General features: G+C 37.2%; 3 protein-coding genes across 7 annotated transcripts; 2 read left to right on the forward strand and 1 right to left on the reverse strand.

Annotated features, from left to right (window-relative positions):
• On the forward strand, positions 1–3,579 carry LOC104899498 (uncharacterized). 4 transcript variants are annotated; one of them, XR_007276282.2, is made up of 5 exons: positions 1–273; positions 590–1,287; positions 1,396–1,813; positions 2,983–3,395; positions 3,452–3,579. XR_007276282.2 is itself a non-coding variant. In XM_048648183.2 (5 exons), exons 2-5 carry the CDS (start codon positions 718–720, stop codon positions 3,243–3,245), a joined length of 1,215 nt encoding a protein of 404 aa, XP_048504140.1. In that variant the 5' UTR covers positions 3–273; positions 590–717; the 3' UTR covers positions 3,246–3,579. The 4 variants fall into 4 exon arrangements, 3 of the variants coding, with proteins under 3 accessions (XP_048504138.1, XP_048504139.1, XP_048504140.1); XM_048648183.2 differs by having other exon boundaries at positions 3–273; positions 590–1,143; positions 1,180–1,287; positions 2,983–3,579; XM_048648181.2 differs by having other exon boundaries at positions 2,983–3,579.
• Positions 3,580–3,615: 36 nt separating this feature from the next.
• Positions 3,616–8,658, reverse strand: LOC104899497 (uncharacterized). Of its 2 annotated transcripts, XM_048648184.2 has the most exons (6): positions 8,491–8,658; positions 5,942–6,052; positions 5,768–5,852; positions 5,566–5,663; positions 4,751–5,067; positions 3,616–4,261 (listed from the first exon to the last, which is right to left on the reverse strand). In XM_048648184.2, the coding sequence occupies exons 3-6, from the start codon at positions 5,774–5,776 to the stop codon at positions 3,834–3,836; spliced, it is 852 nt and encodes a 283-aa protein (XP_048504141.1). In that variant the 5' UTR covers positions 5,777–5,852; positions 5,942–6,052; positions 8,491–8,658; the 3' UTR covers positions 3,616–3,833. The 2 variants fall into 2 exon arrangements, with proteins under 2 accessions (XP_048504141.1, XP_010684996.2); XM_010686694.4 differs by lacking the exon at positions 5,942–6,052 and having other exon boundaries at positions 8,491–8,657.
• A 1,141-nt stretch (positions 8,659–9,799) lies between these two features.
• LOC104899558 (protein FAR1-RELATED SEQUENCE 5-like) lies at positions 9,800–12,396 on the forward strand. Its single transcript, XM_057390828.1, has 4 exons — positions 9,800–9,958; positions 10,085–10,087; positions 10,245–10,944; positions 11,516–12,396. The coding sequence occupies exons 1-4, from the start codon at positions 9,800–9,802 to the stop codon at positions 12,394–12,396; spliced, it is 1,743 nt and encodes a 580-aa protein (XP_057246811.1).
• Positions 12,397–14,464: the final 2,068 nt, after the last annotated feature.

The following is a 14,464-nucleotide window of genomic DNA, read 5'->3' on the forward strand; positions in this document are numbered from 1 at the left end:
TACTATCCGTCCAAATTCTCCACGTGAAATCAGCAAAGATGAAATTGGAGGTTAATATAATAATATCACAATTATATAAAATTAAAGGAGAGTAGGAGGTAATATGCACAATTAATATAAGTGGCAGGGTTAATTTGCAATTTCCCCACATAATCCAAAATTAGAGTTGGTGGCTAATTCAAATTGAACTATATTCTGCAAAGCCCACTTCCATTCTTACTCCATATTAGCTCCTTCATCATTCAGCATTGAATCTGAGTTCACCTAGAACAGGTACGTATTTGATAAAAGCATGAAAGCATGATTTGAGTTAATGTATGACATTGATAAAGAAATAATTAAGTAATAAAAAAGTGATATCTACATCTGCAATGCAAAAGATTTTTTTTATTATTATTTTGGGTTGTGAAGGGGATACTTTGCTATCTAGTTAATCTAGCATTATTTGGTAATTCTGGATGTGTACTGTTTTGTGCCTCTGACAACATTGTTAGTATCAAGTTCTAGTTTCTTTTAGAGTTGTTCATGTCTACAAATAACATTCTTCTTTCGTTTATGCCTGTTTGTGATTATTAACTGCATTGTTCAGGTGATAGGTGATCCATATCTGTTGGTAACATCAATGCTATTTTTATTTTTGAGTTTGATAGGAACTAGGATTTATGGCTTGATGCAAAAACGAGTAGAAGAAAGTGTTATAGCTTAAGTAGGGGGGCTATGAGAAGTGAAGTTTGGAAATGGATTGTAGGTTTGCTATACATTGTGGCGGTGGCGACTATTTGGATTACTGGTAGCTATGTGGTTCAGTATATTGTGGAGGACGGAGTTTCCGTCTTCTTCATCACATATGTTTGTAGCTCATTGTTTATAATCTATATCCCCCTTGTGGAAGCTTGGAGATTTCTGGAAGACTACAATGGGAAATTATGTTTTTGGCGTAGAGTAGATATTGGCTTGCAAGAATTAGCCCGCTCGGAGAAGGTTGTCCTTCTTGGGAATAGCTATTTGGATGAGCCAACAAGTGTCTTACATTTCCATGTATGTGGTGACCAAGAAGAAACTGATCAAAGCTCTCTAGAGACTTGTTCAGAGCCATCCTGTAGGACTTGTAAGGTGGAAAAGGAACTTTTAGACCGAGTGGAAGTTGATGAAGATCCTGATACGCAGCTGGATTCAAAGGGACGTTGGACACGCTGCAGGGTAGCCAGAGTCAGCTTATTGATATGTCCATTTTGGTTTCTGTCACAGCTGACTTTTAACCTTGCTCTGAAGTATACAACAATCACTGTATGAAGCAATTTATTCTCATCTTTGTCTTTTCTATTATCCCTCTCAATTATATGTCCAGTTTGAAGAACATTTCCTAAGTGTATAACCTCTTCCTAACTTTTGCAGTCAAATACAATTTTGTGCACTTCTTCTAGTCTTTTCACCTTTATGCTTTCTCTGGCATTCTTGGGTGAGAAATTCACTTGGTTGAAGCTCATGGGTGTACTACTTTGCATGGGAGGAACCATCATTGTAAGCTTGGGAGACACGGAAGCAGGAAGAAGTATAATCAACTCGGAACGTGTTCTGGGAGACATTATGTCTCTTTCCTCAGCTGGTCTATATGCTGTATATATAACTCTCATCCGTAAGATGTTGCCTGCTGATGAAAAAAGTGGTCAAGTGAGCATGGCACAGTTTCTAGGCTTCTTAGGATTATTTAACATGGTGATTTTCCTTCCAGTTGTGCTTGTATTGCACTTCACGAAGATGGAGTCATTTACCACATTTACCTGGAAACAGTTTAGCTTGATAATAGGCAAAGGTTTGTTTCAAGTCATCTTTTTATATATATTCCCAATTTGTAGGTTGCTGTTTTCATGGGATATCCATGTCCCAAAATTTGAGATGCATGACCACCAGACATAGTAGGGTTTTAACAAATTTGGTAATACTAGTTTTGATAAGAAGGGATAACTGGTTGAGAAAATTTATAAGAGGCTTTGAAAGTTTTACTCACAGTATATTCAAATTGGTAAAACAAAAGATTTGTGCTTTTTCTTGACATTTCAACAGTAATTAACAATTCACATTATGTTCATACTATTAGGATTTTAACAGTTATTGATTATACGCGTATATCGTTTCCTATTCCGTGAGGATATGTAATTTGCTCCTTCTTCAAGATTGTCTGATTGACTTGCAAGGGTAAGAGGTGTCTGGTATATAACCCTGTTTCTATGTGACATAACGATACATTGAAGGTTTTCATAAGTATGCTTCCTGTTCTTATCAGTAAGATCTTCCCCACTGTATGTGGCACCAAGCCACCAACCCTTTATATCTAGTTGTGGTGATAGATGGAGTCGTCTGATCCGTTGACACTTATTTGCTACTCTGAGTTGGAATATAGTGAGTTGTTGGAAAGAGTTGTTCTCGCGTACAGGCTGAAGAGTGGCAGTAGAGGCTTCTGTGCCATGATGGTATCATGTTGCTGATGGGAAGGCACAACCAAATTTAGATTGCTGTTAATTGGTTTTAAATTAGAATGGTAAATGAAATTCAGAAGACCGTAACTCTGTGTGTATATGGCTGCTCAATAAGAAGATTAGTACTGCTAATGTGTCGTATTGTTCCTGTCTGAATGGTCATTTATGTACACCATTTGATTTACTTTTCTGATGAGAAAGATAAAAGTCCTCTAGCTCTTCAATAGAGCCTGGCCTAATAAAAATTTCTGTCTTTACTGAACAGATAACCCTGAAGTGAAGTTAACTGAAATTATCAAATCTGAAACCTTCTTTTTACATGGGAAAAAGGAAGCCTAAAGTTACTGAGTTAGAAAGGGCGTGGGATTCCCATAATTTAGACAACTTTTGCAATATTTTAAAGTATTAGACCTTTCTTCTTGTTTAAATATTGGAGCTGACAAAAAAACTAATGTTCAGATCATCTCCCTATTTGATTAACATGTTGCTATTTACCTCATATCAGGTTTGCTTGATAATGTCCTGAGTGACTACTTATGGGCCAAAGCTGTTATTTTAACGACGACAACAGTGGCAACAGCTGGCCTCACAATCCAGGTCCCTTTGGCAGCTTTGGTTGATACATTGACCGGTAATGCCCCCAATACAATGAATTACATTGGAGCTGCATCTGTGATGGTCGGGTTTGCTGGGATCAACATCCCTTATGACTTTTGTAGTCAGTCAAATGGAGTTACCTTGCAGTACGAAACTGAAGGTCAAAAATAAAATCTCGTCTGTATACATATACACTGCTCAAAGATTTTAGGTTTTGCTCAGTATAAATGTCGCACTTGATAGTGTTGTAACACCATTTTGACAGATTTGCACAACGCACATAGCTCAGACATTGCTTTGTCATCATTGAAGGATCTCAAGGTCTATTGGGCACACATAGCTCAGACGTTGCTTTGTCATCATTGAAGGATCTCAAGGTCTATTGGCAATCATTCTGCCCAAACGCTAATAATGGTGTATCCATTATATCCTAGATGCTACGAAGACTTCATGTCAAGCAAAATTCAGGAAAAATAATTCAATCTTTTGTCAATTTTCAAGATGATTCCACCTCCAATAGAATGGTTTCTTGAGCTTAAACTAAACACGTGAAAGTAATTTGCGATTAAAGTTCACAAATTTTATAAGATATAGTCGACTATATCATAAAGGATAACCAATATCAAAAGTGTCAGAACCATTGTAGGACAAAATCAAACAGATGCTACGCCTAACAAAAAAAAAAAAGCTAAAGGATATTATCATACAGATTAAGTTTGATTTTTCTTTTTCTAAAAGAATGCTAGTTGAGGAATAGTCCTAGGACATCGCAACATTCATTTTTCCGTATCTCTCCATGACTTTACGGGTAGCCAGAGCAGCAGCCTCGCTTGCCCTCAAAGTCCCTGTTGCCATAAGAGCAGCAAATTCCCTGGTGATCTCCTCTTGCACCTTATCTCTGGCATTACCAAGAGGGTCTGCTGGAGCAGCGGATGTCGCTCGTGCTCCCTTAGGCTCAACAGCAGGAGGCACAACCTTGCCTAGACTCTTCTGAGATGTGTTTGCTTCGACCTCTTTTTTCTTGGATTGGTCCTTACTCTCGGAGGCTTCAGAAGTCGTATTTGCAGACTTCACTCGGTCGTCATTAACACTTGTTGCAGGCTTCCCTAATGAAGATGGTCTGAACTGAGGAGCTTGAGGCACCGCCCCTGCTCTAAGTGTTGCCTCCAGTTGCTGGATCATGGGCACTGTGCATATTTGTGGCAAAGTCCAATCAGCTTGTGTTCAGTAGTAAAAAAAAACAACTATGCATCCACATAACCGGAAATGGGAAGTGGGAGGGAGAGAAGGAATCTCAAATGCCGAATTTTAGAATTCACGATTTGGCAGATCAATGAAACTTCAATATCACAAAATGATCTTCCCCATAAGGGCCATGATTCCAAAATCTTGTGTCAAATAATAGCATGTCATTGAGTTCAGAAAGATCCAGATATGAAGATCAATTAGAAATCAGATTAGATGATATGATGAACGTAAAATAGCTTTAAAAGCCCCCCCCCCCCCCCCCCAGGCCCCCTAACAAATCCAGCTAGATATCAATCCTCAGCAGATAAGATATTAGTAAAAGCAAATGACAGAACACGATCTCCAAGATTGATTTGAGAAAAAAATTAATGTCCAGAGGGAGGGACAAAGGTGATAACAGAAAAGAAAAACACAAGTACAAAACTTACACATCATAGCACCCATGGGGCTGCTTATAACTTCATTTGGAAGCTCGATAATATAATCTGGAATGGAAGTTCCAACAAGAAATTGGGCTATCTCATTGCTGAAGTTGTTGCAATTGTGGTTGAGTAAGCTGTAAGTTTCCGCAGTGTATCGAGGACTGATTTCCTCCAGGTAACTTTCAAACACATCTTGAGGAACATGAGTGATCCCCAATTCTACAATTCGCATTGGCGTCCCATATGGCGTTGATCCAGCAGGGGATTGTTGTATTCCTCCTCCAAAGTAGTACTCATTACCATAAACTACAACTCCAGTATGCCTGAAATTGAATAAGTGCACATTGACTACATAAGTACTCTCCAACCTAACAGCATATTCATACTCTTCCGTTCTGATCAGTGCAGTGCAATACATATGTGAGGTAAACTATACTCCCTGCTTTGCCAATGTCTTAAACACTTGCCTTTTTAGTCTGTCATAAAACAAAGAAATACATGCTTCTATATAAATTTGTCTATAGCTTTATTGTCATCATATTGGCAAAAAAAATTCATCACTTTCTTTCTCTCCTCATCACATGTGTGTCCTTTACCAATTTCATTATGTCAAAAGTTATTGGCAAATGGAAGGAGAAATTATATGATACAGTTGCAGTACGCTTCAGCTCAGGGCCACCACGGTGCACTATTTTTCACCGGGATTTGGTGTCCTACGACTAGACTGCTTTCACAAACCAATCTAATAAGAGCAATTGCAATCAGATATTATACAATCATCTATTTCTTTAATATATCCAAATATCTAAGAAATTCCCTACCAGATAGCTTCTATGGCTTTCCCAAGAAATGTGGTAGAAAGCTGTCGAGCAAGTCCCTGACTCAAGTCATAGATATTCAAAGTGACTCTGTGACCTTCCTGTACATAACATAGGTAAAACAAAATAAGTACCATCCTATGACTTGGAGATTATTACATTGATATAATCATGTGAGAAGTATGTTGTTTTGGCAAATGCTTACTTCTGCCATCAGCTAAACAGATGTTTTTTTTTTCCAAATGTTCCGAACGGAAGTTGCAACTATGGAAGTATAAGGTGAACCAGACCTGAAAGGAACAGAGAATATTGTCAGCATGAAATTTATTATAAAGACAACCAACCGAATGTTTCCCATTGAATCAAAATGAAAAAGCACCAGGTTTCAGACTTCGTAACAGCATCATTAATTCCATCACTAAGACTAGGTTTAATCAGTGTAGGCGCAGCATGGTAGAAAGATGAGTATTTCCATAGAAGAGAAAATGCTCTGAGTCCAAAAAAAAACATATAATATCAATTACATATTTAATTAAATCCCAATTTTTCAAGTCAATTTGCTATGTACAAATTGTTGATTCTGACTACAATTTTTATAAATTAAGTTCCTTCTCTTTTTTATGCCTTAGAAGGATTGCTGTCTAATAGGGGATCTTCTGTGACATTAGTTTAGCACAGGTTTCATAGAACTTCTGGCTCCTTAATAAATAAAGTTCATCTTCCTTTTCTCTCTAATTCTCTAATCTTTCATTTGCAGAACTCTACTTGATATTGTTTTGCAGTGTGAACTATAAAATTTTAGAATCTCAAAGTAACATCATAGTGACGCACACCAAAAAAAAACCCTTTTTTTATCCCCACTTAATTCCTGTAGGTTTCCTATGACGATGTAGTTTCTATCACCACTCTCATTGATTTCAGCGTCCCACTCAACTTCTTACCCAAAACAACGGTTACGCACAACAAGCAAAATCATTCCTAATCTAGAAGAATAATACCCGAAGATGAGTCTTCATCACAAATACTTCTCAAAATGGAAAAAAATGAATTTCTTTCCATAGGGGAATAAGGATCTAAGTTGCAGAGCTAGCACAGAAAACTACCCTTCTAAAGCCAATAACAACAAGCACTCTACATCCAGCCACCACTTCCATGAATTTCTACATTAGAATCACCAAAAAATCTAGTGATGCACAACAAACAAACCCATTCTTAATCTAAAAGAACCATAAACGGAGATGAGTTTTCATCACAAATAGTTTTCCGAGGGAAAAAATCTATTTCTTTCCCTAGGAGCAAAATGTCAAGGTTGAAGAAACACAACAGATGCTAACCCCAAATAAAGAAGAAGTCCTTCGGCTCTTCTAAACCCAATAACACTAAGCACTCAATATCCAGTCACCACTTCCATAAGCTTGTGCTTCCAGATCACCAAAAAACTATCAGTGACGCACAACACACAAACAAAATCAGGCAGCATAGGAGACTAACTGCAAATCTAACTCGTGCTAACCAACTGCAAATCTTAAACCACAGACAAGAACCCCAAAGAACTAACTGCAAATCTAACTCGTGCTAACCACAGACAAGACAATATAGCTAAAAGGACTAAGGCCATGCAAACAATGATAGAACTAAGGCAGCATAGGAGATTACACAATAGTGAATTGCTCTATAAACTACAAAGGGTACACAAAGCTGAATATAGAGACATTACAGCATCAGCTCGCTTAGCCTCATTACAACCCTAAAGAAGAGAGCATGTCTAATTGCTTCTACAGCTTATAATACAATAAATATGTCCTTGTTAAAGATGGTCAACCTTCTAAGTCAGTCATTGTTTCACAGGAAGCGCCCAAGTTGTAACTTAGATAGACTCTATTTCGACAGCCTTTAGAACCAAGTCACATTACGGATCTAGCAAGTTTAAATCATCCAGCAGATTGAAAAGAACTGCTCAAGTTTTCCAATCCAAAAAAGAAACATGTCACTAGCACTCACCCAAGATCCAAAGCATACAGTTTCAAATGCTACCACAATCTATAGAAATCCATCAAATAAACCTTAAACCAAATTGTATCAATCCAAGAAACACACAACAATGTAACTAAATCAATAGCAAAAATTACTTATTTTCGAGATCCATTATTAGTTCTACCCATATACATCTTGATCACCAATTCATATTGCTCATCATCATTTAGCTATTGTATTTATTTTTCTTGTTGCTAGCTCCTCTCACATTCGTTCGAGCTCTTTCAGATCCTCGATACAGACACAAGAAATGGGAGAAATGAAAACAAAAAGGTATCTGATTTTCAAGAGGACATTATACTGGGTGGGGAGGATCTCTCTCTACTTATATGTATAATACAAACTTTGCCATTGGGCACCCTACGTACAATCTCACATCAGAGAAGAATCAAACCACATTGTTTCACCTTAAAACAAATTGGCATATACAAGTAGAATAGCCCACTACACTTACACATTTTGTCATTTCCACCCTCCCTTTTCTTTTCCTACATGGGACAACTCACAACAAACAGATCTATGTTAATGACAAAGCATTATCACATCAGAAGCTAGATTTAAAGCAATGTGCTTCACATGTTACTCTCAAATCATTCACTGTTTTTTTGGTTGAAATTATTCCAACACCGTAATACGCAAAACTCCGAACTCTCACCGATTACAATATCCAATAATCTACCACCTAAACGAAGCAAAATTCGCTCGTATGAGACTTCAAATTGGGCACTTTTACTCCAATTTGGTGAAAGATCCAAAATTATTAATTGACAATTATTAACCCTAATGTATTCATTCACAAAACATGATATCAAATCCACAATCCTAGTTCATAAAAATGGAAAAAAAAACCTAATTGCAAGTGACATTGCGAAATGTGGAGAGAGAAGAACTTACCGAGCAAGCGAGCTTCTGCCACTAGAAATTTGAAATTCGATATCAAAAAAATCAGCGAAAATTTTAAAAGCGAAATTTGGGAAGAAAGCAGAAGGAATTTATAGGTGTGCAGAAGTTGGAGAGAGAGAGAGAGAACGAAGAGTTTGATTTTGGGCTTCTCCAACTATCTGTGATGTTCTAGAATGTACGTGGCCGCTTAATTTCTGACACGTGGTATGTGCTGTTAGCTTGTCAACCACAGGAAATTAATTGGAAAGTTGAAATTTGAAAATGTCAAAAAGTCACTGCCGCGTCTTTTTTGGTTTATTTGACAATTCTCTTGTAGGTTAGCTAGCGCCTGGTCTTGGAGATTGATTTTGTAAATGTGAAAAATGTGTCATACAGCATACAGGTTATTATTGTGTTTTTCCATCATCCATAAAGATGTTATAGGTTGAAAAATGATAAACCTCTAACTGCTAGATGCTTATAAACATCTAGCAAGGATCAAACAATATTATAATCCTGAAAAGTAGTGAAGTGGGTCCCCGGGGAATGGAGTAGGAAAGCAGGGCAATGGAAGGGTGTAACGGCAACTTAACGGTGTTGAAAAAGCAAAAAAAGTAGGTGTGAAGCAAAAGAATAGTACAATTGTCAACAGTGTAAAAAAAATTTTCTCTTTCATCAACTTCTCTTCTCAATCTGTATCTCGAATTTCTCTTAGTTGAAAATTGAAAAATTGAGATTTATGAAGATAAGTATATAATAATAGAAGAATCGAAGAAGAAAGTAAAAATTAATTGGGCGATGGATGTAGATAATATTGTGCAGCTGAATGAGGATGTTGATATGAATCATCAGGTACTTATTAAATTATACATGTGGGTTTGATATTTATTGTAAATAATAGGGTTTGATATTTATTGTAAATAATTGGGTTTGATATTTATTGTAAATAAATGCATTGATTTTGTCATAAGTTTACTATAATTTTATTTGTTTGACTGTCGTAATTGCATTTGTTTGGATTGCAATAAATTGTAGGTAAATGGCAAATATTTGTAGTTATTGCAATAAATTTTAGGGTATGCAATAAATTTTAGGGTATGCAATAAATAAGGTATGTGGCAACGAAATAATTAATTGTAATAATATGTAATGTACAGGACTTGAGTTTGTGTAGCATTGATGATGGGAGGGTTGTAGCAGTGGGTGTTCAGGCAGCGGGTGTTGGAGTTGAGGCAGTGGGTGGTGGAGTTGAGACACCTGATCCTTAAGTTGTAGCAGTGCAGCTGGGTCGAACAATGTGGTTGAACCACCTGCAGTAGGTATGATATTTGGGACATGGGAGTTTGCTGATGAATATTTAAGGAAATATGGGAAGCAGGAAGGGTTTGGTGTTGTTAGGGCAGCTGGTTCTCATAAGAAAGGTGAAGGTAAAAAGTTGAAAAGGGTTGGAGGAATTATACATGGAAATGCGAATGTTATGGTAAACCGGACGTGAAACGAGCATTGAAGGGTAGGGTAGCTGTTGGACGTAAGGGTATTCAAGTGGCAACTAGGAAGTCGAAGAAATGCAATTGCCCTGTTATGATGTATGCTTGTTGCAATGAAGGAGGTGAGTGGCAATTGAGAAAGTCATTTTGGATCATGTGAACCATAATCCAACGCCAAGCAAGTCAAAGTTCATTAGCATGTTTCGGAAGGAGGAGGTTACATGTGCTGTAAGGAGACGGTTGTTCAATGATCATGTTGTTGGTGTGAGGATTTCACAGATTCATAGTAGCTTAGCGCGGGATAGGAATGGGTTGGACAATATGGCTATAACAGAAAGGGATCTTAGGAATATCATTGCGAAGGAGAGGAAATTGAAGCTTGGGCCTGGTGATGCGAATGCAATGATGAAGTATTTTAACAAGATGGCGGAGGACAACCAAAAGTTCTTTCACAGTCATCGATTAGACGAAGAAGGGTACTTGAAGGATGTGTTATGGGTTGATGCTAGGTCTCGAGTGGCTTACGAGGAATTTTGTGATGTGGTTGCTTTTGATGCGACATATTTGACTAATGACTATGAACTATCGTTCGCAAACTTTGTCGGAGTGAACCACCATGGACAGACCATATTGCTTGGATGTGCGTTAGTTTCGCACGAGGATGCGGAGACATATGAATGGGTATTTAGCACTTGGGTGTTGTGCATGGGTGGTAGAGCACCCATTGGTATATTGACTGACCAAGACGCGACGATGAGAAAGGCACTCCACAATGCTATGCCTCAATCTGTGCACCAATGGTGTATATGGCATATAATGATGAAATTTGGGAAGAAGCTAGGTTCGTATGCAAATTACAAGGATTTGAAGGAAGCGTTGACACATTCCATCTATGAAAGTACAAGCCCTGATGTGTTTGACAGAACATGGGTGGTTGCCATAGAGAAGTATGGTGTAGGTGATGATGAATGGCTTGAAGGTATGTGATTATTGATGTTGTTAGGTAATTTAGTAATTTAGTACGTCAGACAATTGATGGTTTTATGCATTGGTTATTATCAGTTTTAGTTATTAAAAGAATTTATTGTCAGAAATGTTCAACTGTTATGCGCCAATCTGTGCACAGAAATGTTGATGAACTGTTAGATGAACTGTTACGCAAAGAGTTACCAAATAAAAATATACAATTTCCTAATGTGTGCAGAAAAGATAATGGAATGAAAACATAGATAAGGGTTCATAGAAAAGAACTTCCTCATTTTGCTAGGTTAGAGAAGAACTGTTATAATGCAAATGATAAACTTTTGGATATTCTTAGAAATTTTAATGATGCAAAACCATGTTGAAAATCGATCACATTATTTACTTAGAAATAGTAACTTAGAATAGTATGAATATTTACAGGGTTGTTTCGTGAAAGGCACATGTGGGTCCCCGCTTACATGAAACATCTATTTTGGGCGGGTATGAAAACAACTCAAAGGTCCGAGAGTATTAACAGTTTTTTTATGGTTATGTTCACAAAACGACAAAGTTGTGTGAGTTTGCAGAGCAGTACTGTAACGCTATGGAAGCTAGAGCAAATGCGGAGAAGGAAGCAGATGCAAATAGCGCGAGGTACCTCCGTCTTACTGTTACTACCTTCAAGACTGAACATGTATTTCAAAAGTTGTACACTGATGCTAAATTTAAAGAGATACAAAATGAATGTTTGAAGGTGCTTTACCTTCAGTGGAGTGGGAAAAAAGATATTGGAGATGATGTTGTAGAACACTTGTTCGAGGATAGGGTGTGGGTGATGTGGAAGGAGACGAGGAAAGAGGTGCCTTTGGAGAGGACATGTGAGTATGTTGTTCGTATAGACATGGAGAGTACGGAGGCTACTTGTGATTGCAAGATGTTTGAGTCTGCGGGAATAATGTGTAGGCACATTATATCGTTGTATCTTAAGTTGAAAATTAAGGAGATTCCTGAGAAGTACATATTGAGTTGGCGGAAAGATGTATTTCGAAAGCACACAATGGTAAAGGTAGCATATCATGACCCCTCAAAGACAGATGAAGTGCAGAACTATGATAGGATGATGGTAGTATTTGACCGAATCTGCTTGAAGGCTGCCAACTATGGTGATACTCACACAGTTTTGGAGACTCTCCAACTACTAAACATACGTCTTGATGAGCGGCATGCTATGAAACTTTGTGGTATTAGTACGAAGAATTGCACTGCGAAATCGGTTGGTAATAGGCAGTTGGTGCCAAATTCGGTAGGGGTTGTTAGTTCAAACAGGTTGGACGACAAAACCCCAAGTGAAGTAGTAGGATGTGAAATGGAAGGGGAAGGGAGTCGTGTAGACGTACGGCATGTTAGTTGTCTTGATGTTGATTTAGATGTAGTATCTGTGAAAGACCCCCCAAGGAAAAAAAACTAAGAGGGCAGCTAGACTACTTTCGTGTATCGAGAAGAATGCGAAGAAGGATGAAGCAACGAAGAAGAAAGAAGCAACGAAGAAGAAAGAAGCATCGAAGAATCCACGAGGGAAAGGAGTTAAAAGAAAGGAGGTTGGAGAGGAGGTATTGTCCATTTTGAATAATACATTATTAGTTGAACTAAGATGTTGGAGATGAGTTAATGTGATTTCATTGATGTAGGAGGCACATCTACAGTTGGAGTTGTGGCCATCTAATCCTCGTAATGAAGGTAAGGCACATCTACAGCAATATTTTTTATTATTCATTTTTGTTAGTAATATTTGATGTTAGTAATGGAAATAAAATATTTTTGTAATTTTTGTTACACAGGTATCTGAATGAACTTAGAAATCATCACTACGGATTGAAGAGAAGATGCAATGTAATACAATGATAATGTAATAAACTATAAACGGCTACGTTAACATTAACGACTTAGCTATTTAGAATGGTAGTTAGATGCAATGCAATACAATGATAATGTAATAAACTAAATGACATCTTCTACCCCAGTTGGTGAAATTTGAAATGCAACGTTGTTATTCGGTAGGTACGATGAAAGTATGATTGGCATGGATCGTGTTTTATGACCATTCAAAATGGAAATTTGTAAGAAGAAACGGTTGTTGATGCAGTTGGACCAAGAGAGTCCAAGAGCAGGTTCAACTTGAGTGTTAGATGAAATAAGAGTTATGTTGCTGGTGTTGTGCTGGGAGTTGTTTCCTATAGATTGCCGGACCTCGTTAGTGCAGACGATTACGATATTGAAACTGTATGCAATTTCGCGTAGGCTAGCAGATACTTTGAATAGGATTTTGGATCTTGTCGTCATATCTAGTTTATTGTTTTCGAATGCACATTGGAATATTGAAGCAATTGAGTCGATGACAATAAGGCGAACGTTCCGGGAAGAATGTTCTGCTTGTTGACATAAAATTGTAATTTCTTTAAGTGTTTTTAGTAGTTTATAGGGGTCGTCCACTCGCTTGATTGTTATGTGACTAAGGTCAACATATTCCGCATTTATTCCGTACTTACCTTTCACGTATCCACAAAGTTGTGTAAGACGCGTTATAGGGAACTTTGAGTTCGAGTGTATGTAAATGGATGCTCCGAAGAGGCCACCACATTGTGGTGGGAGTTGGGCTGTCAATGCTAATTGTAAGCAAAGTTGTATCTTACCAGAACTGCTTTCCCCACATAGCTCGGTGATGATTTGGGTAGGAAAGCCGCCTTGTAACATGTTGTCGATTCCTTTGCATCCTAGTCCTATCTTTTGTTGTAACCTTCTATGGGTGGCTAAATTAGTTGGTTCCATTAGATGGTTTGATGGTTCGTTTGTGGATGAAGATGTTGGAGTATTGGTGTTTGGTATGGATTTGCTATTAGATAGTTGGGCCGTTGGATCCATTGTGGGTTTATAAATACATGGAAAGGTTTATAAATACATGGAAAGTGGCAATGCAATTTATAGGAAAATATAAATTGGACCATTTGGACTGGACTAGCTAGGCACATAGGCTTATATGCCAGCTGTTGCTAACCCACTGCAACGCGCTAATGTACTGCAACACGCAAAGCTTGGTTGCAGGCTGCAGGCCAGCTGTTGGTTACGTGGGCTGGTGCAAGGGATTAATTGCATTTGCTTTACCATAATTTGTTGCAACTCGTACTACATAATAATAATAAAAAAGTAAAAATATCTTACTTTACCATTTCAGTAAAATACATATTGATAAACTAATTAAACAAAACATAACCATAATTAGCCCTAATAATACGAAACTAATAAACTACTAAACAAAACTAATAATAATATTTACCTTTAATAACAATAATAATAATAATAATATATAACTAATAATAATAATATATAACTAGAACAAAAGTAATAAACTAACTAAACAAAACTACTAATAATAATAATAATAATAATAATAATAATAATAATAATAATAATAATAATAATAATAATAATAATAATAATAATAATATAAAACTAACAGTAAAAATAATAATATTCGTCAT

The sequence above is a fragment of the Beta vulgaris genome, chromosome 7 (assembly GCF_026745355.1).
Source record: "Beta vulgaris subsp. vulgaris cultivar EL10 chromosome 7, EL10.2, whole genome shotgun sequence".
In the NCBI taxonomy this organism is placed as follows: domain Eukaryota; kingdom Viridiplantae; phylum Streptophyta; class Magnoliopsida; order Caryophyllales; family Amaranthaceae; genus Beta; species Beta vulgaris.